The 26,844-nt window shown below is 23.3% G+C and overlaps 1 protein-coding gene across 2 annotated transcripts in view; it reads left to right on the top strand.

Annotated features, from left to right (window-relative positions):
- The window catches only part of LOC129605278 (uncharacterized), an 87,426-nt gene that overhangs the window by 46,906 nt on the left and 13,676 nt on the right, over positions 1–26,844 (top strand). The window contains exons 1-2 of one of the 2 annotated variants that reach the window (XM_055514932.1): positions 19,425–19,556; positions 19,731–19,843. In XM_055514932.1, the coding sequence (XP_055370907.1) occupies positions 19,442–19,556; positions 19,731–19,843 (228 nt within the window). In that variant the 5' untranslated portion in view covers positions 19,425–19,441. Of the gene's footprint in view, positions 1–19,424; positions 19,557–19,730; positions 19,844–26,844 lie in introns of those variants that run through there. The other variant, XM_055514931.1, reaches the window with a different exon arrangement.

Below are 26,844 nucleotides of genomic sequence, written 5' to 3' on the forward strand. Positions count from 1 at the left end.
GGCGTAAATTTTACAAGCGTCTCTAACATTTATAAGTACACGATAATAGATTGTAATCTTAAAAGGTGTCATAAAAACAAAAAATGTAATCACTTACAAAAAAAAAAGTAATCACTTAAGTACACAGGAAAATTTTCTTTTTCCTTTATTTTTTTCTTTTCCTATATTTATTTATACTCGTAGAATTGTGAAAGAGGACGATTTTGATAACATATTTTTTGTTTGTAATTTTTCACATCATTTCGAAAGTTTCTGTGAAAATTCTTAAATTATGACATTTATTATTTTGTACTTATTGTAAGTAATTGAATTCTCTGTAAAGTGTCAACTTTCATTAAATATTTTTTTTCTCTCTTAGAAAAATCGTGGTGAACATTTTATGGTTTTGTTTTGGGTTTTTGATTTGCTTATTATTCTATTTTGTTTCTTGTTGTTTTTAATGCCGAAATCTGGGAAAATTAAAAATATACTCTATGGTTTTTTTTCTTTAAATTCGAAATTTCATTTTCGTTTTAGAATGAAAGTAAAAATTTGTAGATGCATATATAAACTTTTCTGTCCTTAATTATTATGTATATATACAAAGGTCAGGTAATTATAGAGTTAAATATTACAACTTAATGACATGATAGATGAATACAAAATAAAATTAATGAAATAAATGAGATGAAATTAAAAAATTATACTGTAATTGTAATTTACCAATATATAACCATAAATTGGAATAGGTCTCAATATTTTACTCAGTTTAAACATCATTGAATGGTGACCGAAAAAATGAAAACTAGAGATAGGGATCCACAAACCAGTGACGTTTATATTGGTCGAAATCAACTTGTATTCGTATATTTTTTGTACTAACATAAGTAAGAGGTTGCTCAATGCCAGACTATACAGTAGCATTGACTTTGTTTAATTTATTTCTAGTTTATGTAACGCTTTCTATTAACTCGCCGTACAGTAGTCCTATACGTTTGGTTTTAGCTGTTTAAATTTTTAATTTACTTATTAATATTGAATTAATCCTAGTATTATTATTTTTTCCTACCCCTTTTTCTTTGCCTTCCCTTTCCATCTATAAATGATGATGGTTGCAATTATAGTCACTGATAGCCACGTTTTCTAGGTAAGTCATGTTTATTTTGCTATACTAAAATGCTTATATTAAGCAATCGTCTGATATTATTATTATTATATTTGCTTAATAATATTACTGTAAGATTATCGCGCAGCTTGGCATTTATCGTAAATTGTAAAAATTAAATCAAGTCAGAAAAATTTAGATTAGATAAAATTAAAAGTAAAAACAAAAGTAAAAGTTAGGAATCTTCATAATTACCTTAATAACGCATAAGCTTCATGATAACCTAGAAAAAAATTAGAGTGTAAATACAAAAATTAAAAATTGTTTGGTCAAAAAGACGTCCAGGATAGGATACTGGGAAATGTTTAAAGGAAATTTGAAGAATTCAAGAACAGTTGCCTTAAACACGAAAGACTTCCAATTCTCCAATATAAATACTAAAACTTCTGCATACCAACAATTTTATGAAGGGATCCACATCAAAATGTTTCAATTTCCTATAAGTATGTACATTTATTTATCAATTTCATATTGTGTTGCAAAAGCTCAGTTTCTACAGAATTTAAGAAAAAAATAATTGTTCAATTAAATAATAATTTAAAAATTTAAGTAGCACAAATTTCTTCAAAAGCAGAACCTTTATTCATACTACTTTATAGATAACAAAATTTAAACAATTTAATCAATTATAAAAAAAATTAAGATATCAAAATCTCATTTAATATCAAATTAATTAGACTGAATTTAGTAACAAACTTTTGTCTATAAAATCAATTCTATACCTTATTAAATTTTATTTTTTTTATAATTTTCAATAATTCATTTTAAAAATTAATTGAGAAATTCTCTTTAACAATATGGAATTCAATTATACAGTTATATCTACTAAATCCACTTCAATATACGCGCGTTTACTATGATATTGATCTTAAAATTAATTGAATAGTACAATATAAAACTGGGTTATAGCCCCTGAAAAATATTTAATAAAATATCACGACTTAAAATTTATTCTTGAAATATTTATATATATATATATATATGTATATATATAAATTATAAGTTTTGAAAATTATATAAAATTCTATATCATAAGGCACTTGTATACCCTTATATTATATATTTTAAAATAACTAAACCTTTTCTACAAAAGTCCGCCAATTATCCTAAAAAAAAAGTACAATTTTTTTTTTCAATACCAAACCTACCTGAACGTTATACTTAAATTCTTTATTTTTTTTTTTTAATTTACATTTAAACAATCAAAACTTTATTTTTTTTTATATTTTTAGAAATTATAAAAAAGAGAAATTTTTTTTACAAAAAATAAAAATTTAAAAATTTCCTTTAAACAGACAGAATTTGTTTGTGTGTGTGTGTATATTTGACCAGAGAAAGAAAAATTTTTGTGTGTTACCAAACCAATCCCCCTTTTTTTCCAGTTTTTTAACCAATAATCAAAAGAATTCCAAAAAAAAAAAAGATTTCTCATTCTGATTAATAACTTACTTTCAACATAACTTAAATAACCTTAAATAATAAACCATTAAAAATTAACCTAAACCAAACTTATATCCAATAAATACTTATAAGTTAAACGTACATACATATACACATGTATACCAACCATAAAGTTAACCGATTATCCAATTTAAATTTAACTATAATAATAATAATAATAATAATAATATATAATATTAAAATCCATAACCTACTTCAACAAATATTTATAAGCAAGTCTTTCATCTCTTAATAATGATTCCATAGTATAATATGAAAACACAAATGAATAATACCATGAAACCTTAAAAAACAAAAATATAAAAATTCACCTGTTCTGTTTTTTTTCTCTTATTTTCATTTATTTTTTTTTCTCTCTGTGTATATGGAAATTACTGAATACTTACTTACCTTTCTACAATATATATACAATTACATGTATACATATATATGTATATCAAGGTATATGTTTTCTTTCAAGAATTTTACAGCACCTTCAAAAAATTATTGTAGAGAAATCCGACAGAAGAAGAAAGTCCATCAGTTCATATTAACTGCAAAAAAATACGACTATTAATCAAAAAAAAAAAAATAGCCTCAGAATCAGAAATTGAAAACATAATATTTTTTAATCTATATATATATGTAGGTACAATATATAACACGAATATACAAATTATAAAACTTTGTAACTAATGAGGAAAAATTTATATACATGTATATACGAGTGCACATAATTACAACATGTCGGTATTTTGTTTAGTATAAAATACATAGGATGTTCAAAAAATATTTTTTTTTGCGTAAATGTAATCTAAAAACGATTATATACATTTATAAAAGTGGAGAAATTTCGACTTTAAATTCAAAATTGGTTCATAATTATTAGACTTTTATAAAAATTATTATAAACTTGAGCTTTTCGGGCAGACATACTCCCATATGTCAATCAAAATAAATGTCACTTTCATTGAATTTATCCCGTCGTTAAATTGTCAAATGTCAACTTGGCAAATAAAATTTTCGAATTTTGTGAATAGTAATTTGACATTTAATGAAACAATTTTTCATTAAAGTATGCGTTATTTTGCAGCTTAAAATTTGAGCTGAAATTTAATGAGTTCATCAAAACGCCGTCTCTGCTATAGTTGGAAGAAAAAACATTGAAAATTGTGTAGTTATTTTGGAAGGCAAATCCACTAAACTTGAATCAAATTTAGTTATTTTTAAACATATTTCAGCCTTAAATATGAAGTTTGACGGTAACATTTTAGTTCCTGAAATGCTATTAGAATTCCTAATATGAAGGAACACAAAATAATGTTAGTTACTTTTGTATTCGTTACCAAATATGATTAAAATCCACCTATGTTAAAAAAAAAAAAAGTATTTTCTTCAAAACTTATCAAATATACTTTGTAACACTTATACCGTATTTAATTATAAAAAAATTTGCCTTATCTAAAACAAAAACATTCCTGAAACAAAAACATTAACTCCGAAATCTCCTCAAAATGAAAGTGTAGTTAATTTTCACCTTAAAAATCAAAAACAAAAACAAAAAATTCATCTTATTGACCAAATGAACTAAAAGCAATTTAAAACTATGAGACAATTATAAGTTTTCTTGCGGCGATATGACAAATTTAATCCCTCGATATACGGGCCACATTGTTATACCTACATATATAAAGGAATACAATCAAAAATACCTGCACAATATTTTGCATGAAAAAGCGCTTTTTAAGTTTTTCACTACAAAAAAAAAATAAAAAAGAGTCACCTTTAAAAAAAATATTTTTAACTTGTTTTTCATATCTGGGCACTAGACCCTCGATTTTAAATGGTAATTTTCTCTCACCTTTGTTATTATGCCTTTTTTTTATTTTTGTTTTTATTTTAAATGAAAGGTACTTTTCATATCTCACTATCATCGCATTATTACATAGGTGTCACTTATAAAAGGAAAAATGCGGTATTCGTTTTTCATCATCTTAAAATTTATTTATTTTTCCCTAGGATCACAAAATTATTATGAACTAAATCAAGGTAAATTTAAATTATTTGGCTACTAATTTCTGTAATAAAATAGGTAACAGAACCTTTGATAATATAGAAGTTATAATGAGTCCAGGGAATTAAAGGAGAAGACAAATTGTATTGGATTTGCAATTAATATAAGTAGACTAAAGTCGTAACAGCTTCGATAAAACATGCCTAACTTCGATTTAATATGCCGAGTTTCGATAAAATATTTGTTACATTTACATTATATATAGCAAATGTAAAGGAACATTTTTTAATTCTTTATATAAAATGCGAAAATTTTGCTTATAAAACTAAACTGAAGAACAACGGCAGCACTGTATTTCATTACATAATAATATTTTGGTCAAATTAAATGTAAGATTATTTATAAAACTTTAAGGATTGTTAACCTTTAATGTTGAAAGAAAAGTATTCCTATACATATACATATGCATGCTGGTGGACATATACACAAAGTATAAGCATGCCTTAATCATTAAGCCGCTTATTCATTTAAATTATCTTTGAATTTATCAATGAAAGGGCTTTTATTATATGGTTACTCGTAATATAAATAAAAATAAAGCGACTATACTGATCCCATATACAATTTCATTTAATTAAATGCTACATTTATAAAAAAAACAAAAGCCTATCCCACTGTAAGCCTATATAATTCAACATTAAAATATTTTCTCATATACTCGTATACATATATTTATGTGAGCATATTTTATGCACATCATGTAACAAATATAAATAATGATGAAAAAAAAGCAGATAACAGAATAATAAACTTAAATTCATTTAAATGTTAATTATGAACGGATACATAAAAGTGAATTGGCATTGTATTTCTTAAATACTTATGCAAACTCAACTCTACATACGCATCAAAAATGTTAATTATTGACTTAAACTAACATGATACCTGACTTAAACTTTTTTTCTCTTTTCCTCTAAAAATGCGAGCCGACATCACATAATAGTGTTTTCAAAACTTCTTGACAAAATAATATTGGAAAATGATTATTAATATTGTCAATTTTAAAAATTCGACATATATCTCCGAAAAAATCATAAGGCTTTTTTGTTTTTTCCTACTCCAATTTGGCGAGCATCATAGAGCTTCAATTTGAATTTTAGTTCTTTACTTCATTTTCATAATTCATTGAGTTAAGTAGTAGAATGATTCTAGCCTGCCGTATTATTTAAGTTATTGACACTTATGTCATTTATTTCTCCTTAATTAATTATATTTAATTTTTTTAATTTTTATTTTATTTATTTATTTATTGTTTAATTTCAGACAATTCATATATAACTGTGTATAATCTATTAAAAAATTAAATATTGATTATCTTCTTCTTCGTCTGCTTATCCACTACTGGATGTTTGCGATTACATTGCTAAAGCTCTCCTTGTTCTGTGCGGTGTGTACTATTTGCCCGATTGTTTGTAGGTCAGTCCATTGTCTGATATTTCGCAGCCACGACATTTGTTTTCGTCCAACACGCCTTTTGCCTTCTATTTTACCTTGTAGGATTAATTACAGAATATGATATTTTTCATTACGCATTAGATGACCTCGTAAATATGCTGTCTTTCTACGTTTAATTGTTAATAACAGCTGGCGGTCAGCATTTATATTGATTATACTGAACATAACTTTTTATAGGGACCTGACTAGAGTTTAAACCCGAAACCCTTTATTTAAGTACTACAGCAATAAGAACTGCTGCATTGGTCAGATAATGATAAATCAATTTAGGAAATGAAATACTATTCATTTTTTATCCGCTCAGTTTGTTATAAAGAAGATTTAATATTTTAATTCTAAATATGAAGAGCTCAACAGTGGTATCTAACATTTCAATTAAATTTCAAAAATTACATAATTTTTAACACGCAAGAGCATTACTAAATCTATTTATTAAGCATTGCAGTAAATTAACTATTTTGCTAAACATAAGAAAAGTATATATCAGAGAGTATATCGAAATATACAGGTCATAAGTCGAAGAGAGAATTTATTACAAATATTTCAAATAAGTATATTAATTAAAATAAGATTAAATGAAAAATATGAAAATATATTGCATAATACTCTGTGGATAAACCTTAATGGAATAAAATAAATAAAAATATTAAAAGAATTTAATTAAAAAGTTTAACTGGCAAATGATTAACTGAAATCATTTTTAAAAATTAAATTAAATTGATATTTTTTTTTTGTTGAAATTTTCCCATATACTAATTTTAAGATTAAATACGTTTTTATTTTCCTTATTTCGCGTTTTAAAAAATCCACTTTTTACTAAAAAATTTTTTGTTTTCATATTTTTATTTAATTAATAGAATCATTAATAAAAATTATTATTTAATCAACTTTTATAACTTGCTTTAAAAAAATTTCGATTTACAAATTAACCTACATATAGTATGCCTGTACAGTTTGAAAGCATACACAATCCATAATGATGATTTATAAAAATATTATGAATTCATTCACTTTTTTATTATTTAGTTGTAAAAAAATTATAAAAAAAATGAATTTCATGATTTATAAAAAGTTAATTGTCCCAATTAAAGTCTAAAAGGCATACAAGAAAAAGACAAAAACTATAAGATATTAAAAGAAAAAAACAAAAAAAAAAAGAAAAAAAATTACTTTTCCTTAAATCCCTAAAAAATTAATCTTCCTCACCAAGATTTGTTTTTTTTTCGCTTTTTTTCAGTAGCAAGAAATAAAAACAGCGGAACTCTTAAGATTGCAATATTTTTCTCAAATCACTCATTTAATTTTTTTTTTGCGCTTTAAATACGCAGCAATAAATAATAACATTTTTGTTATAAAATCGAAAGTATTCAAAAACAAAAAGCAAATTTGTATAAAATTTCAAGAATTTACTTAAAAAATTTATTGAGTATTATAGGAATTGTCAGTTCTTATGTTAAATTTATTTTTGTTTTTAAATCATCGCTCCTTAAATAGTTTGTAATTTTGTTTGTGAGAGAGAGAAAATTTCTTATGGATAATACCCGCAAACATTAATATGAAAATCGCTATACCTAATAATTTGGTGCAACAAAACTGTTAAAATAATATTTGAAAGATCCGAGCTCTTTCATAAAAATACTTGCAATTTATGTAGAGGAAAGTCCATTATACTTAACATATGTAAGTAGCCCAAACACTCATCGGTAGGTACAAACTGTTAGTCTCTTATTCATTTTCTGTAATTGAGCATTCCTAATATAGACCAAGTCAGAATAAAGTTAAATAAGTTTGAAAAAAATTATAATCATTAGTTCACTTCATACATATTTTTTTTACATTTTTTTTCTTTCTTAACCAGATACATATGCATGTTTTTTCCTCTCGCGAATCGAGTCAAATTTTGTGTGACAATAGCCTTAATTGATGTGAATTCAAATATGTATTCGTATGGTAATATTATAGGCAGTCGACTTTAACACATTTGCTTTATTGCCACAGATCGGCAACTGATTTTTTTTAATACTTCGAAGTTAACTAAAATTGAATGCAATTTCGATGACGACCAAACTGTTGTTTTGATTTTTTACAAACTCATTTTAAACTCTTTTATTTAATATACGCTTTATAAAATAAATTAATTGAGATGATAAAGATGAAGCTATGAAAAGAGATTAATTTCATTCAAGATTTTAATCTATTGGAGGAGCTTAAAAAGCGTTTAATCATTTGATTAAGTTATTTTATAAAATTTTCTTTTTTTTTCTCAAAACATTTTTTCTCTTTTCGGTACTTGTTATTGTTTATTAGCCTTTATTTTCCCTATTTTACTTTTTTTTTTTACAAATAACTATTTTATAAGAATAATATAATTATGTATAAATACAAAAAGTTAAAAAAAAAAATCGTTAATAAGCTAAAAAAAAAAAATTTCTTTAAAAAAATTCGCAAAATATTTTTATTTTTATAACAATGAACAAGAAGAAACTGAAAAAAAATTTTTTTTTTCACTTTCATCTTAAATTGAAAGTTTTATTTTTTGTTTTTCTTTTAATCCCTTTCTTTGTGCTTTTAGTTTTATTCATTTATAAGAGCTACAATGAGTTAGTTTAATAGAGTGTTTGCCGATAATCAATCCCAATTAAAATTTGAAATTGAAATTGATCTTGGTTAATTAATTTTATAGCAAATTCAATAGTTTTTCTATTAGATTTATGGTATGATTTGGAATGTGTAAAATATGGGCTAACTTAAGTTACATTTAAAAATTATATAGACAAGTAAAGGTGTCAGCGACTGAAGTTTCAATTTGAATCAAACTGGAGCGCAAGATTTTTCTAGTTGTAGTTGTATTCAAAATTTTGAAAGATTTATTTTTAATTTAAACATATGTACTCGTAAATAGGTTACGAGTACGTAGTTATAAACAAGGTGGAGTTGTAATATAAAAAATAAAAAATTCGAAATCTTGTTCAAAGTTAAAGCCGAAAATTATTGACTCTACTTCCTTTGTCTTACTTAAATTATAATATTTTTAGTTTCTACTTTTGGGCAATTTTTATACCTAAATAAATATTTTTAAAAAAAATTGGAGAATAATTTTTAACAATTTATTTGTTATACTTTGGGAATTTTTAATTTTCTTTAAAAAAGTTTTAAAAACTCTGATTCGTTTTAGATTTTTTGCAATACTATGTAAAATATGTAAAAATATTATGCGAATTATGAATAAAAATATTAATGCTATTAATTTTATCCAAGAGGAAAAAAAAAATAAAAAAAATAATTATTAATTAATTATAAAAATATTTTAAAAAATTGCATATCGTATAACAGAAAAAAAAACAAACATTTTATTGTCAAAGATTTATTTTATTATTAAATCAAGTCACAATAAAATTAATTTCACTATAAAGTGTTAACAAATATTTTGTTACCAAAACAATATGATTGATTGTGAATTAATTCTCTAAGGTATTAAATTTCAAAATGAAATTGATTTGTTTTTTTTTTTCACGCTTACATTTTGTTTGTTGATTATAATCCTGTCTATTAGATGTTATCCTATTAATAATGGTCCTATTAATATTAATAATTGTGAATGTTCGTCACATTTTATGTTAAAATTCATAATAAATTTTAAACGAAACTGAAAAAATTTTCATCTATCATTCGTAACATAACGAAAACAAGTTTTAAGTGAAAAAAAATTTCCGTAATACTTATATAGTAAGAGTACCGTATCAAGCATTTTTTTTAGCATATCGTTTTTTCATATAATATTCTCATTTTTTGTCAAAATATTGATTGAACGCCTTTAAAAACAAAGTGAATGCATAGTGGTTAGATTTTTGGGTACATTTTTTGGAAAATTTTTCTTGGCAAGTCCATAATTAGATCCGAACACGATATAATTATGGACATGCCATTTCTAATTGTAAAATTAATATTAATTTCATTTGATTGAATAAAACTACTTGCTAAATTTATAATTTCAGGGGGAAAGCAATAAATGTCAATAGATTGAATAAAATTTTCTTAATATTCTCAAATGATTTGTGCTTGGAAATATGTACTTGAAAGCAATAAGGTCCTTGTTACAAATTGGAAACCCCTGTTGTTTTATCTATATTTTTGTCAAAATTTGGCTAAAGTACATTGATTTTTCCCGAAATTATTGGCTATAATTTAAAATGTGACAATTTTTCTTTTTAACATTAAATCTAAACATTGAGCTAAAATTATTCGAAACATTGTTTTTTTTTATTAGAAGAAATGTACGTAATTTTAAAAGTAGCATAATAAAATTTTAAAATTATTTTTTAAAAATATCTTGCATAATCCTATAAAATCCATTACATTAAAATTATATAACAAAAACTTTCAGGAAAATCATTTTACTTTTTTTTTTCTTTTTAATAATTTCTCCGTTTTGAATTCAATTTTATTTCAAGCCGTCAAGCGTCTCTATTTCTCTCTCTCTTCACCGATTTCCCGATTTAATTTTTTCAGTAGCTTTTTAATAATTTTGCTTATACATACATACATACATGTTTTTGCCTTAAAAACTAATCTATTGATAACGATATTCAATAATATTTAACAAATCATCACTAATTGTTGTATAATTTACATACACACAAGTTTCATTTTTATAAATTAAATAAAAATATTTTATAGAAATTTTTTTTTAATTATTATCATTTACCTATTGAGCTTAGGTTAACGATCTTTATCACCAGGAGGGTTGTAAATTCATTAATTTCATTTATACCACCGATGATGATGATACAATGAAGAAATCTTTTATATTATAAGTATGTATGCAAAAGTATGTAATAGACAAGAGAAACAGAAAGAAAAGAGAAATAAAATATGTTCAATAGACTAAAGACAAGCAGAGGACAAGCATACATATGTTAAAGAGATGTGATGTTGTATTTATAAATTTAAGAGAATACAATAATAATTGTCTTTAAATAGCTATGATAATAAACTACTAAAAAGGAGTCAATATGTCAATTAACAAATTTATTTATGCACTTACAATAGTTGTATATGTATAGTAATGGTCATGGTGTAACTAACAATATTTAAGATAACAAATCATTTAAAAAAGTACACACGAGTGGAAATTATTAATTCATGTATCACCAAATAAATACTTCATCATCTCTTTATAATAATTAGTTGCATGTATACGTATTTAAAAATGACGAATAAAATCAAACAACAATTTATGATGTAACTAAAATATTTTACAGTATTTACAATATAGGATGCTATTTTTTTTTATATCAAAACAATTAAAATTTAATGAACCTAAAGTTCATTAAAATTTTAATGTGTAATATAAGAGAAATAAGAAAAATTTAATGTCCAATCAAGAAAATCTATTGAAATTATTTATAAAATTTCATACTTATTAGGTGCAGTTTTTTTTAATTATATACATATTAACTAATTGATTACATACATATATATATATATATATACATATATAAAACTTTCACTTTCGAATTTGTTTAATTGATTCAATTTGCTGCATTAAAATGTTGATAAAAATTTTTAAATAAAAAAAATTAAATTATTTAAGAATTTCTTTTATAAAATATTTCTATGGTTTAATCTGTTTTGACAAATTTAACAAATGTCATTCGAATTAATTTTTCTTCTTCCTAACAAATTCTTTCTCAGTTCAGTATTCTCTCTTAATCAATTTGTCGCATGACCATAAACAATTTTCAAGTACCTGCAGAACATTTAAAGTGAGTAAAGTAAAGTTGATTAGGTGAACATAGAGATCCAAAAAACACAAAAAAATACCGCCTTAAACAAATTTTATTAATCTCCCTTTTTTTTGTACAAAATTCTATATGAGATTTTTCAAAAATATTGCAAAAAAATTACAAGAAAAAACATAAATATAAAATTTAATTTTAAAATATCAAATTTTACATTACTTTATTAAAGGGAAGTTAAAAAAGTATCAAGTAGGAATATGTATGTATGTATGTATACTGAAGACTTATCAAACTAATTATAATTTACAAGGAAATAACATGATGGCGTGATTGTTGATGTCAAATTTTTGAATTAAACTAAAATTGCTTAGCATAATTTTTTATGAAAATTTTCAAAATTAAAAGTGTTATTTTTCACAGAATTAAATGGAATACAGAAATGTTAGCAATGAATATATGTTCAATAAAATTAACATTCTTAATTTCTACTTAATTTTATTTTTAAATAGAGAAAATGAGAAATGATTAGCAAATTTTTTCATTGGCATAAAGATTTTAATTATTATTCCACAATTACATTATTCTTTCCATTTTTATAGCATAATATGAAATGACCTGCTATAATAATTTCTTATACATTATTTAATTTAATTGAAAGTCTAATTTAATATTCGGAAATATTATTGTATGTTAATTTTGAGCATGCCATTTCCACTTTTCTCTATAATATAGAAATGGTTTTAAGATTTTATTGTTATGGCTTTAGAATTTATTTTAATTGAAATTTTGCTATGATATATAATTAATGAATATCAGTCAATTTAAAAGAAAACATAAAAACAAGCAACAACAAAAGACCATGTTTTACAAAATTAAAAATCTTTACAACTTAATTAAAATTTGCATGCTATTTTTAAAAATAAAAATTATTTTCACACTAAGTTTTTTTTTTTTTTTTATATTCTGGTATTTTAAAAATGATAAATTTACTGTGTAATTAAAAGAATTACTTTGAAATCATCACCATGCCATTTGTAATAAAATGGAAAAGAAATATAAAAGATTTTTATGCAAAAATTTTTTATTTTGTTGTTAAAAATGTCTGATTTTTTTTTTCTGTTTCTTAATTAAAAGAAATTTAATCGTGCATAAACAAAATGCAAAAATTTTTTATACACGAATATTTCTTTTATTTTTAAATAGCATATTTTAAAAAATATTCGCGTAATATCAAAATTTTGAGCTGTTTACAACTTTTGTCTAAAATCTTTTAATAAACTCAAAATTAAGATATTATGGCAATACCATAAAAATTTAAGAAAATAATCACAATACTTTAGTCTTGAGTTTTCTTTAAATAATACTGTTAAATTAATATGCTTTTTTAATAGAAGAAAATATCCTAGGAATAACCAAAGGTAGATTGGCAACAATTTCAAAATGTGTAAAATATGAATTTTTAAAAATGCTTTTATTCTCATCTCTCATGCATTTTGGTATTATATAAACACTGAAAACCAAACTGATACGTCAATTAGCCAGGCTTTTTTAACATTTAGTTGGTAAGATATTCTGCCATAGTTCCCTAACGCTTAGGAAACCCTGTCCAAAATAATTGCGACACCGGACAGCAACAACATAAAACAATGATCAAATTTAATTATTATTGAAGCGAATCCATAACTCAGCTTTTACAATTACTGAGCTTTACTTTTGATACGACAATATAATAATTGGATGTGGGTAATTGGGCCTCCACTTGGTCCTTATTTCTTTTCATTCTTATGTAATCAAATTTAATAAATCCGTATAATGGCTGTACACATCAATTTAAAAATCAATGACAGAACAATAAAAACATTTGACTATGCTTCCATTTTACTGAATACAATCGAAATAAATTCTATTTTAAATATTAATAATGGAGTAATTTAAATATATTGCTAATTAACACAAAAATATGAAAAATGAAGAAATAATTTTTACACACGATTCTATATTTATGCATTTATAAAGATTCATTAAGAAATTCAACAACTCTAACCGGTTGCTATATACTTAACATTTTCTTATAATTTTTTAACTTTTCATAATTTTAATAGCTTGCTTCTTCAAACTTCCATTTTATTAATTAACTCAAAATTTTGTTTACAAACAAATTCAAATTTACCTTGGACTATTTAAAAAATTTCAATATAGAAAATTTGTTTAAGTTAGTCGTTAACACTTTACAAATATCATTTCATAAGTGTACTTTAGCAAGTCCGTATTTGTTAAGGAATATTGCAAGTTTTGTAATCAGTCTGTCTACATATACATATGCATATGGTAAACGTTCTGGGCAATTAACACTCTTTAACTGTTAATTTTTTGTATGCTAATTTAATCTCAATGTTTTGTCTTTTTATCTTTTTCATTTGCAATCAAATTATTCAAATTTTTTATTTCTCTTTTCATCTTGTTGTCAGCTCTAATTAGATACATTTTAGATTGGATATTGAGAAAAACGAGATAGTAATAATGCAAAATAACAGAAATTACAATTTTTAATGTGCATTTAAGAAATTGAAGTAACAAGATCTTCAAAGTCTATTATTTTTTTAAGGAAATTTTTGACAGCTAATTTATTTATTGAAAATTCATTAACTTAAAATTTTAGATATTATAAAATTAATGCGTATTTTAAATGCAAATAATACGAGCTCTAATAATATTTGTTTGCTTTCAAAATATTGCAAAAATTATGAAGTCTATAATATAATCGCATAAATACATACCTACTTGTACTGCGTCCAAACTCATACAAGACTCTTGAATCAATGGTGTAACGCAAGACAATTTTAAGAAAATTTACTAAACATGGACAATTGTCTTATTGCAATTAAGTATTAAATTTGATATCAAGATTCAAGAGATATACATACACTATTCGAAAGAAAATAATCATTATCTGATTTTTGATTTTATTTAATTTAATTCATACCAATTTATTATATTTAAATCTAAAAGTAAATCAAACACATTTTTAAATTAGTTTCAATTATAATAGTGCCAAGAAATGATTAATTTGTTTTTGTATGATAATAAGATTCACTCGCTACCGGAATCTTTAAGATACAAATTAATTAAATTTTATTTCGAAATTGTTGGAAAATGTTAAAGTGCTTTCTATAAATCCCAAATACATTTCATTTACAAAATTTTTATTTTAATTGTTTATGCTCATAGTCTCATAATAACGCTCACTTTAATTTAATAATATACTTACGACGATGAGCAATTATTTGATCATACCGCTGCATTGTGTATGGAAATGAGAAAAAATTAAAATTAATTTTAAGGCAGCAAAAATATTAATGTAAAATTTTTATGATATCATCATGTATATTGGAAAACTGCCAAATTTTAGCAAAATTTTGAATCAGGCTCGTAAATTGTTTTTATATTTTTGCATTTATTACTAGATTTATTCAATAACGTTCAACATTTTCCATTATTTCTTCTTAAAATTACCAATAATATAAAAATTTCAAGATACTATTATTTGAAAAACAATAGGATTTAGATTATATATGTAGATAACGCGCATATGTATATACACATCAAATCTCCGGCAAAATGTTTCAATTAGTCCTAAATTAGATCCTAAATCAATCACCTTGAGCATTTTTCAATAAAAGATGTTACGAGTACAATTACTATATTATTGCATTCATATAATCTACGATAAAAAAAAATCGGGTTTAATTTAAGTAATTCTAAGCTGGTCTTCTAAATCAAAGTGAAAAAAAAACACTTCGAAACTTTAAATGCTATGAATTCCAAAAATCAGATTAGAATATTTTCTTAACCAAATAAAAGGCGAACTTTTAACTAAATAGGTAAGCTGTATAAACTGAGCTTTAATTAATTCAATTTCTCCAAAAATCTTTTTAATTGATTCGAAATTATTAATTCGAATATAGCCATTTTTTTCCTGGTTCCCACAAAAATAATTCGTTCGCCATAATACAAAAGAGAAAATTAAGTAACTCGATTTCTTCTCTTAAATAACACTGTAATAAAAATATACATACATAGTTTTTAATCTTAAATTAATCTTAAATCTCAACAATAAATTTAAACTACTTTTTTTTTTTCCTTTCCAATAAAATTTTATTCTTTTATCAGTTAGCGGACTCGTACGTAACATAATTTACATTTTTGTTTTACCTATACCTTATACAATACATATTGTACCTTATCAATGTATGTAAATAAAGAGAATATTAAAATGTTGATTAACGAAAAGAGAATTGAAGGGAGATATTATAAATATTTTATTTTGTAAATTCACAATTCACATCATTTGAATACAAATAAAATCACAATTTAAAATATTTTCAATAGTCAGACACATCGGCATTAACAATCTTTACTAAAATATACCTAAAATCTCTATATAATATATTAAACTAGACAATGATTGTTATTGCAGTAGCGTGGCAGTATAACTTATAAAAACTATAAAAATGTAAATGAATGAATTTTTTGTTTTTTTTAATCATTAAATTTATTAGGTGCGTGAGATCAATTGTTTTCATCTCAATAAAACATACACTAATGTTATATCAACATTCTATAGATACATATATACATCAATATACAACATAATATACAATAGTTAAAAGTAGAGTAGTTATACCTACAAATGTATAACAATAATACAGTATTATAAATTTTATTTTTGACTGAGTCAGATAATCTGTTAAACACTGTATTATAAAAATATTTATTATATATGCTCCTGTAATAATATTTACAAATCAGATAACATATTTACAGGTACATACATACATTTATTATGGTGTAATTTAAATGAAATAACCTGTAAATTTAGGCGTAATCTTAAATAAATTTTCATTTTTTTTTTTCTTGAGTATAATTAATGTAGTTTTGTTGCGTATTAATTGTTGTTGCTGCTGTTATTAATATTGTAGTTTAAAATATAACATGTTTGCATTTGATTTCTTTACTCTTTTATCTTTAATATTAATATTTAAAATGGATGTACGTACGGCTCTCAAAAGTTTTATTTACGTAACATTTTCAATACATGTTATATTTTAACCGTATTTTATAATATGCATGTAATATTCTTTTAGGTTATCTTAATTTATAATTAAAACATAAATAATGTAAAAAAAGAAAAGAAAAACAAAAAAAAATAAAAATAAACAAAAATAATGAAAATTTTTAAAAGAGCGTCATCGAGTTTACACAAGAAAAGCATATTTTAAATAAACTTAAGTACATATGTACGTACTTACGAACATGGTGTATAATAAAACAACACAGGTGGCTGCTGCGGTTACTCTAAGTCATAATAACTACAGTAGTTTTTGAAATATTAACGTGGATTTTATAATTTAATGCATATAGATTTTAGATACTTATAAATATTGAAGCTGCATGTCTAAAAAAATAACATTAAGAAATTCTTATAAAATCACAATAATAAAATTGTGACGACAACACTAATCAAAAAAAAATCATGTGAATATTTCTGAATTAAAATTTAAAATTTTTAATATTTTGAGAATTATTTTTGGTTTTGTTTAATTGAAAATTTGTATACCTAAATAATTTTAATCATTTTTGAATTTGAGTAAAATTATAAAATAATAAAATTGTTTTACATGTTATTAATTAATGAAACATTAATAATAATTTTAAAATTTCTCAATCAGCATCGTCAAATACAAGTAAACAATCAATTTTTTGTATAAAATGATCTGAAATAAAATAATCTCAAATAAATTACTTAGCACTAATAATCGACGCCATTTCATAAGATTCGATTGTTATACACATACTTCCTTCAAAAACAAACCATTTAATTACAGTGTGTTGCCTAAATTTTAAAATTTCTATCAAATTAATTACATATATTATTTGTTCTGAACTGTTTTTTACCTATGTATTTGCACTAATATTTTTACTAATATGGTCCTGTACGTCTTCCATCATAATTGAAATGTCTGTTTAACCCAAAAAAAAATTATTTATCATTTATATTCAATTATAATTAAAAAATTTAATTTATAATTAGTCTAAGGGATGAAATGTGATGTCCGATTAATTCATATTGAATTTTAAATAAATTAAATATGTCTAAATCCATTTATTACCATTTATCAAATCTTTAGAATATTTTAAAAATTTCCAAGAATTGAAATTACCCTTACTCTTACTACTACGCTACCTGTATATTTGTTTGCAATTTTAAAATATTATATTGCACCCGAGTCTTTGGATTTACCAGTAGATTTTCAGCTACCTGTGTTAATTTTTTTGTTTTTAAATTTTTTTAACTTATAACTTAACTTTTAAGTTGTTTTTTTTCTGAAACCAATGAGATTCAACAAGGATTATGTTTGTTGACTACAACATAAATATATGTATCTACTTATGTTGAAACGAATATGAAAATGACAAAATAATGTGATAAACAAGGAAATGTTTCAGCTTATAATAGGGTATATGAATTTCTTATAATTAATGGCATAACACATTGACACTATAAACAAAATTATGCTATTGAGGCTCAAGAAATTTTCCTATTGTTCGCACAAACATTAATCACGTTTAAAGCGATCTCTCGAAAGCTATCCTTTCGATAAATTCCCGTATCTCGGACCTTCAACCAGCCCGGAGCTCTTTAGTCACCCTATCGTAAGAAGATCATAGAATCAACAATTTTTTTGCTTTAAAAGCTACGTTAACATTCTCACTTGTTTGTTATCCATTCTTAATATTTTCTTATAACAATTTTGTTAAAAAACTAGGAACTTCTTGTTGTGCCACAACGCAAGACGGTCTTGCAATAATTTCATTAATATCTTATAATTTCAACATATTATAGCAACATTGAATATTTTAATTGAATATCTTAATTTTTACCTCCTTCACTGACAAACACCGAAAGATGGAGTTATGTAACAGATGCCTAATGTTATTTAAATTCCCATTTTCGTCAAAGTATTCACTTAACTCCTTCATTTATTAACACCTTCGACTACTACAATTTCTTTGAAACAAGATATAAATATCCAGAACTCTTTTTGCTTGTCAATTACTATTTTAAATAATGTCAAAACAGTCACTGTTATTTATATTATTCGCCAATTGTTCGTTCCAAGCGTTAACTGAATTCAATAATGTTTCTTCAATTTTAATGTTACTTATATGCTTTATAGAACCACAGGTATACAGAAATTTTGCAATTTAACCGAATTTTATTCACATTTTATAGCTTCTTAAGAAATTCTTTTTCTTTTTATAATGGGATTTTTGTTTTTAAAAACAAAACAAAAACATATTACTTTTAAAATATCATAAAAAAAAATTTTCTTTTTAATTTTCAAAAATTCTAATTAAGTTCTGAGATATTTTTAAAATTTGAATTTAGTTGAAGGCGAACAATCAATGTGATTACAGTGGATTCAAAAAATCTTTTTCATAATTTTTTTTTTTATGAATTTTGTGTGGTTCTTTAAAATTATTTAATTTAAAAATTGAAATATTTATTGCAAAAATTTTGACATAATGGTTTTAGAACTTATTGAATTAAGAAATTCAAGTGATTTTATAAATGAATTAATTTATGGTGATGTAGATGATATAGATGATTCAAATGATTCAAATATATTTGATGAAATAAGTGAGTCTTTGAAAGGATTTTAGTTCTACTTTTTTTTTTAAATTAATTTTTGAATAATCATGACTTCTTATCATACTTAATAAAATAAGAATAATTAAGAAAACAAATAAAAACAAATAATTTTTTATTAAATTACAATTAAATATAATTTATTTTTTTTTTAATATTTTTCAGATTTACAATTGGCAGCTGAACTTGGTAAAACACTTTTAGAAAGAAATAAAGAATTGGAAACAAAAGTCAGATATTTAGAGGGTGTTATTGATGATAAAGTCCAAGAAAATGAGGTAAGTGTATCATAATTGAAATTTACATAAAATTTTAATTTAATTAATGATTTTGATTAAGTGAACTTGGTCATAAAAGTGATATTCTCGAATATCTTATTATTTTTAGTTTTATATTGTCATGGTGATCCTTAAAAATCCGTTTTCACAATAGACAAGTGCTGTTATAATAATGTTAATGATAGTAATATTAAAGTTACAAAGCTGAAATATTTTAGAAATATTCCAATCATATCATTTTATTTAAAGAATTAATATTTGAAATTTAAAGTAAAAAATATTGTGGGGTAAATAATTTAAAAATTCTTAAGCTCAATGTTCAGTGGTTCAGTAGTGAAAAAAGGTGATTGCACTTTAAGTATTAACAGAAAAATTAAACAAAATTTAAAAATGCTTTTCAGTTTGATCATATTTTTTTACGATAACAAAGAATATGTGACTTATTGTAAATACTTATTGTATTCACTTATCTTCAGTGAAAGCTGACTTGAACACATTAGCGTGTAGTCGTCCCCATCACTCATTAAACTCACTCATTTTTTAAGAATAATTTGTCAAAATATTAAAATGTTTAATATCTCATCAAATATTCAAATTTATTTGTAATATACAAAACCGAATGTTGTCATATTACGTTCAAATATTCATTCAACTTTGGCTTAAATTCATTTTTATCAAATATTCTTATTCATAAATGCGATTTAATTATTTTTTGAATTTTATAATTCTAATTCAAATTATAAGAACGATTATTCCAAGTCATCTGTCAAATTTGAAAAATCATTTACTGGAATTCATAATTTCTTTAGAATATTAAAAAGCAATTTAATATTAAATTAAATATAGAAATTTAAACATTAATTATTAATTAGAAATTCAAAACTTCTAATACAATTATTTGAAAATTTTCTCTATCTTTCAATTCATTCTGCAATATCTCAAATCGTATTATAAAATACACTAAATTACTTGTTTTTTTATGATAATGAAAAATTCAAATTCATTAAAATTTTTTTTTTTTCACTAATTTGGAAAAAATTCTAGTTATTCGGGCGCTGCAAAGGTCAAGCTTAAAGAAAAACTCTGTAAAAGAATATTATGCTATTCTATGAATTTTTCCTCTGGGTTAAATTTCAAATAATTTAAAAAAACAGAATTTTTTCTTCCATTTCTTGCACTTTTACAAACACCATTTCGATTTTATTACAATTCCATTATGGTATGAAACGAACTTGATTTCTTTTAAACTTAAAAAAAATTAAAGAATTTTTTCAAAAGATCCAAGATCATTGCCTTTTCTCTTTTTTTTTTTTTGACAAATTCCGCATTTTATGCATGATGTACTTAAAATTTTTATATTATTTTTTATAAAAAATTTCTCTATAGAATATTCAAAGGGAAATATTATTATATACACACATTTATATAACTACATATAAATATATAAAAAAAATGCATATGCACAATATTTTACACAAACTGCTATGTGTTTTTTTCAATGGCAATGCACGAGAATATCATGATGTAATAAATATTATGAAGATTTGATATAACAGGAATTTTATTATAATATACAATAGATTCTGGCATGCATCTACAATCGTTCTATTCAATCAAGGAAGAAAAAATGCTGAAATAAAAAAATGCTTCGTGGTCAAAAACATAATAACAAATTATATGTGCTTATGTGTATACATGTATGTATATATACACACGTATGTGAAAAATAAAACAAAATTTACAGTATGAACATCATGTTTCTAACAATCTACAATCATACAATTTGAAGGTATTAATACTAAATCTCTGACTCATTTAATTACCTCACTACTATACACCGATATTTTACATTATTATAAATTAAATCATGTTAATCATGATAATCATGTTAATTAATATACATACTAATACAAATATTAGGAAATGTCAGATATAGTGTACACAATTTGATTTCCTTAATAGGAATTTTCTAACGCTTACAAATATTTCGATTATTTTCCAAATTTAATTTCGATTATTCGAATATTGTGTGCCTATACATTCTGAATTACGTTATAACATTGAGAATTAAGAGAATAATCTCATAATTATTTCATTTGTAAAATATTGAGTAAGAGTTTAGAAATCAAATATTTTACAGTGATCTTGGGTCACATTTAAAACCTTATTCAAATTTTAATCGAATCAAGCAAAATGTTTGAACAATGTTTGATGTGTTATTTCAAAAAACTCAATTTATATACGTCTACTCTTCCTTCACGACATTACAGACTAAATAAGAAATTAATTATTACAACTTTTGGAAACAACATTAAGCAAAATATAATTTGAAAAGAATTTAATATTCTCGTAAATAAAAAAAAGAAATTCATTCAATGTAATTTCCAATTCATTCTTAAAATACAATGCACTCAAATCAATAACGTTAATGATAATGATGATTCATTGTATTGCTTTTTTGCAAACTTAAAGAATTTTATTATTCAACGTTCTTATGGTCGACTATAATATTTCTATACAATTATGTAGTTAGTTATAAGCTAATAAAGATCTCACAATTTTATTCTTAATACAAATCTCACATTTTGAATTAGGTATAATTGTTTTTGAAAGAATTTTCAATATAACAGATTGTATGTTAATATGAATTCAATTGTATAACGGTATAACTGACATAATTTATTGTGTTATAATACATGCAAGCATATACGTATTTGGTTTGAAACTTTATTAATTTTATAATATAATGTTAATTTTTAAACATTCTTGGATACCTATTTGGCACACTATCTGGGCAATTTTAAAGGTTTGATCAGAGAGAAAATATTTGATTAATTGTAATAAATGTAATAATATATAATACGTACACAAGAAGGTTAAGTAAATATTATACAAATTACATTAATTATGAATTTGACATTTTGTAATTGGATTTCAGCTTTCAAAATTCATTAATTTTTGAATAATTTATTTAAAGTTCGAAATTACCTAGTTATTTCTTAAACTAATACCCTTAAGATGCGTTTTATTGTAGATGTATCATTTCACAGCAGTGCAGTCGAAAATGTTTCGATCAGTCGATTTTCCTCCGTTTTAAAATTTGTACTGGTCTGTTCCTCAATTCAATAAAATCGTACGTTATTACGCTTTTACTTCTTATAATTTAGAATTTTAGAATTTTTTAGTTTAAGAATTTAATTTATAAAAAATTCGCTCTGCCTCCCTAACTACTCGACCATATTTTTAATTATATACAGTTAGTATACGAAGTGTACGTTTAAGAATTTTACATTATAAAGATTTAAATAAAAAAATTTGACCTAAAAATTTTATCTAACAATTAAATTACTTAAATTTTAAGATCAAAGAGTTTTCTTTAATGAATTGAATTGCAATTCTTTTATTCGTATATTAGTGTGTATGTATACATTCTTACATATAAATACTCATACTTTTTATCACATTTTTTAAATCATCTTTAATCGCAATTATTCAAACCAATTTGATATGTCTATTCGATTACAGTCTTGTAATTTAAAATTTTTAACATTTTTTTTTATTATGCATTTAAAAATCATCAATATTATATGATTAAAAATTATCTATAAATGCACACACATATATACATATAAATATAATGTATGGGTAGGACCATTGAACATGATGAAAATATTTAAAAAATATTGAAGTTCAATGGCAGTTATAAGTTCGTTCAAAATACTTTACCATACACCAAAACGAATTGATTGATTATACTACTAAGATAGCTATCTAGCAATAATTTTGTTTTCTTCGTTCAAATTATATTGAATTTTATACAATATGTACTGAACATACATAACTATGAATTCTTATAATAATTATTAAATTTTTTTACACGTTTGTATTGTACTCATATATGAACATGTATATTATTAACCCTATATAGCTCTATACACTTATAAAACTCTAATAATGAAAATTATAAATGAAGTTTGAAAAATATTCGTTTAATATTCAAGGTGTGTTTTTATGTTAAAAGTAGTTTAATAACAGCGGTCTATATGCCAAATTTTTTCCTAATAAATTAAAAAATGTAAACGTTTACGTATACATATGTAGATGCTAGAAGTATAAGCAAGTATTATAGCATGAAGCGGCTGTATATGCTTATGTGTTTACATATAAAACGATAGTGACAGTCTGTAATTTTAATTATGATTGAGTATTTCATTTAATAATTTTTTGTTTTTCATTTACCTTTGACTAATGTTATTATAGAGCGTACACGGATAAAATTGATTGGATTGGGTTAAAAATATAATTTACAAAATCATAATTGAATTAATTTGAATACAAGTGAATGTTGAAATTTTTATTTGTTCTTTAATCTGTCATTTATAAATTTCTTCTTCTATAATCTTTTTGAACTACTGAATGGGAAAAAGACAATTTGAATTAAAATTTTTTGTTTTACTTTTTTGTTATAGTTTATTTAGAATTTGGCACATAAGTTTTTAGAATTAAAAAAAGATTTTTGCTTCGTATTCTAATAATAAAACGTAAAATAACTCCAACTGTGTTTCAACTGTTAACCCACTTAGTTATATTATGCATACATGTTTTGACGTTTAATGCATTGTACAAAAATTTTCAACTAGAAACTTGAATAAAAAGGTATTTTGTTTACGTTGTTTTTGAAAAGAGATGCAATTCGAGAGAATTAAGGGAGAAAAAATGTACATTTTCAATAATTCCTCTCATTTTCGATGAATTTCGTGATTGTCATCTTAAAAATTCAATAAATATTATGTTTCGTTGACCATTTGCAAAGAAGAGTTCAAAAATCGCATACGTATGTATGTATGTATATAAGTGACAGAAATAAACATGTTCTCACTGTTTATAAAAATAAATGTCAATAAATTTTTTTTAAAGAAAAATTTTATTTGTAGAAGTTTTCAAAAGAGAGTCACTTATTTGCATTTTTTGACAATTTTTTCACGAAAATTATTTTGTCAAAAATTTTTGTATGTAAATCTTTTGTAAATCCTATTATTCAAATTCGTATTTATTGAATTCACCACCTTTAACTTACAAAATTTTTGCAATTTATTGTTAATAAAAATCCAAATATGTACCTGTCGCACTTTTTCTTTATTTTACCCATTTTTCTCGCAAATATTCTCATTTAAACTTAAAAAAATTTACGAGGGTTTATTGGCCTTATTATTCTATTTGTTTTTCTACGTATGTATGTTTGTATGTACACTTGTATTTTTCCTCATTATTTTAAAGAGATTAAAAATGTTCGTATTTGTTTTTCACTGAAAATATTTTCACTTTATTTTTATTTGTAATTCTATTTTTTTTTGTAGGAAACGTGCTCTGAATACACTTTAAAAACAAGAAAATTAAAGAATAAAATTTTAAAGTTCTTAATAAAAATTCAAAAAAAAAAGCTGAAAAGAAAAATCAGCTTTCTTCTTCTCTTTCCTCTGTACTATTTAAACGTTAAATTGTTTTACCTAGCATAACATAATTGATTTTGTATGGTATATAGGTGAGGAGAAGTTAAAATTTAATGGGTAAAATAAAATTGATACCTACGTAAAATTATTGGATACAAAAAAAAATTTAAAAAACACACAAGACAAAAAGTTGTTTGTGGTAAAGTTTAATTTCTAAATTATAACATTAATAACATTTAGTGGGCAAACAAGATCGCACAATCATAATAAAATTCGAATAAATGTATAAATTTATAAATGTAGATGTGTGTATATTTTTAATTTTATTCCAACACAACTTATGTATAAAAACACTATGTTGCTTCTTTTTGAAAAGTTAGTTTGCAACTCACACAAAAATTATACAAACCCTATTTAGATGATCCAGATCAGCTGTCGGTAAACTTTTGTGGGCTATGGGCAAATATGTACTATGTGTGAGCATAGTACATATTTCCAGTCGATTCCATACTTCCAAGTATGGTCCAGTCGAGTTTCTTACATTACCTATACTTACAAGAAAAATGATTGATTGTTTTGTTTTGACAAATAATAAATTTGTATGGATTTTTATGTTCCTATATCTAAAATTAAATTCTCAAAATTTTTTTGAAAAATTTTAACGCAATCGAATATGTTTTTCTTTTGCAAGCAGTATGATGAGCCACATTGTGAAGTTGAATGGGCCACACTTTGCCGACGGCTGATCTAAATTATATTGTTTTGCAAACATCTTGTGGTTATAAAAAAATTGCCCTTCATTAAACGTTTCCAATGGGTCACTAAATGATTTCCCAGTTTAAAAAAAAAAGAAAATTAAGTTCTAAACAAAAAATTTTTCTAATACCGCAAAATACAATTGTTACTTTCTTTTCTTTTAAATCAACACATTTTTTAAAATAATTGAGTTAAAAAATAATTAAATTTTCAAATATAATGCTCATACTCGCAAGAATTAATGCTGATAATCGAAAATTAAGAGTCTCCAACACCACATACTAACATACATTACAATTTTACTTGGTTCTTTTTTTCTCGCCATTCAATTAACTTTTATTATTTTTTGAACTACATATATAAATGGATTGAATTTAAACAGTTTATAGACCATTACATATGATTTGGTATTTATTTTTTGTTTGTTGATAAATTCTAAAAGTACTGTGCAATTTAAACATTATTATAGCGGCACAAAAAAAAAACACTAGTGTACATGTAGAAAAAGCCACTAAATTCAACTAAAATGTAATCATTTTTATAGGTCACCATAAAAAATTAAGTTCTTTAAAATTGTAAATAGAAATTTTAACGAGACAATTGAAAATTTAAGAAAATGTAAAAGGAATTTGTATTTGAAAAATAAATGAGAAACAAAAATTGTAGACGATTATCTAAATTAAATTCTAATCATTATTAAATTAAAAATTATGAAAAAAGTGAAGTTAATTTTAATTTGGTTTCCTGCTAGATTAACCAAATAAAATAAAAAATTTCAGAGAGACTATTTAATCA

The sequence above is a fragment of the Condylostylus longicornis genome, unplaced genomic scaffold (genome assembly GCF_029603195.1).
Source record: "Condylostylus longicornis isolate FDR11 unplaced genomic scaffold, ASM2960319v2 ptg000013l, whole genome shotgun sequence".
Lineage (NCBI taxonomy): Eukaryota > Metazoa > Arthropoda > Insecta > Diptera > Dolichopodidae > Condylostylus > Condylostylus longicornis.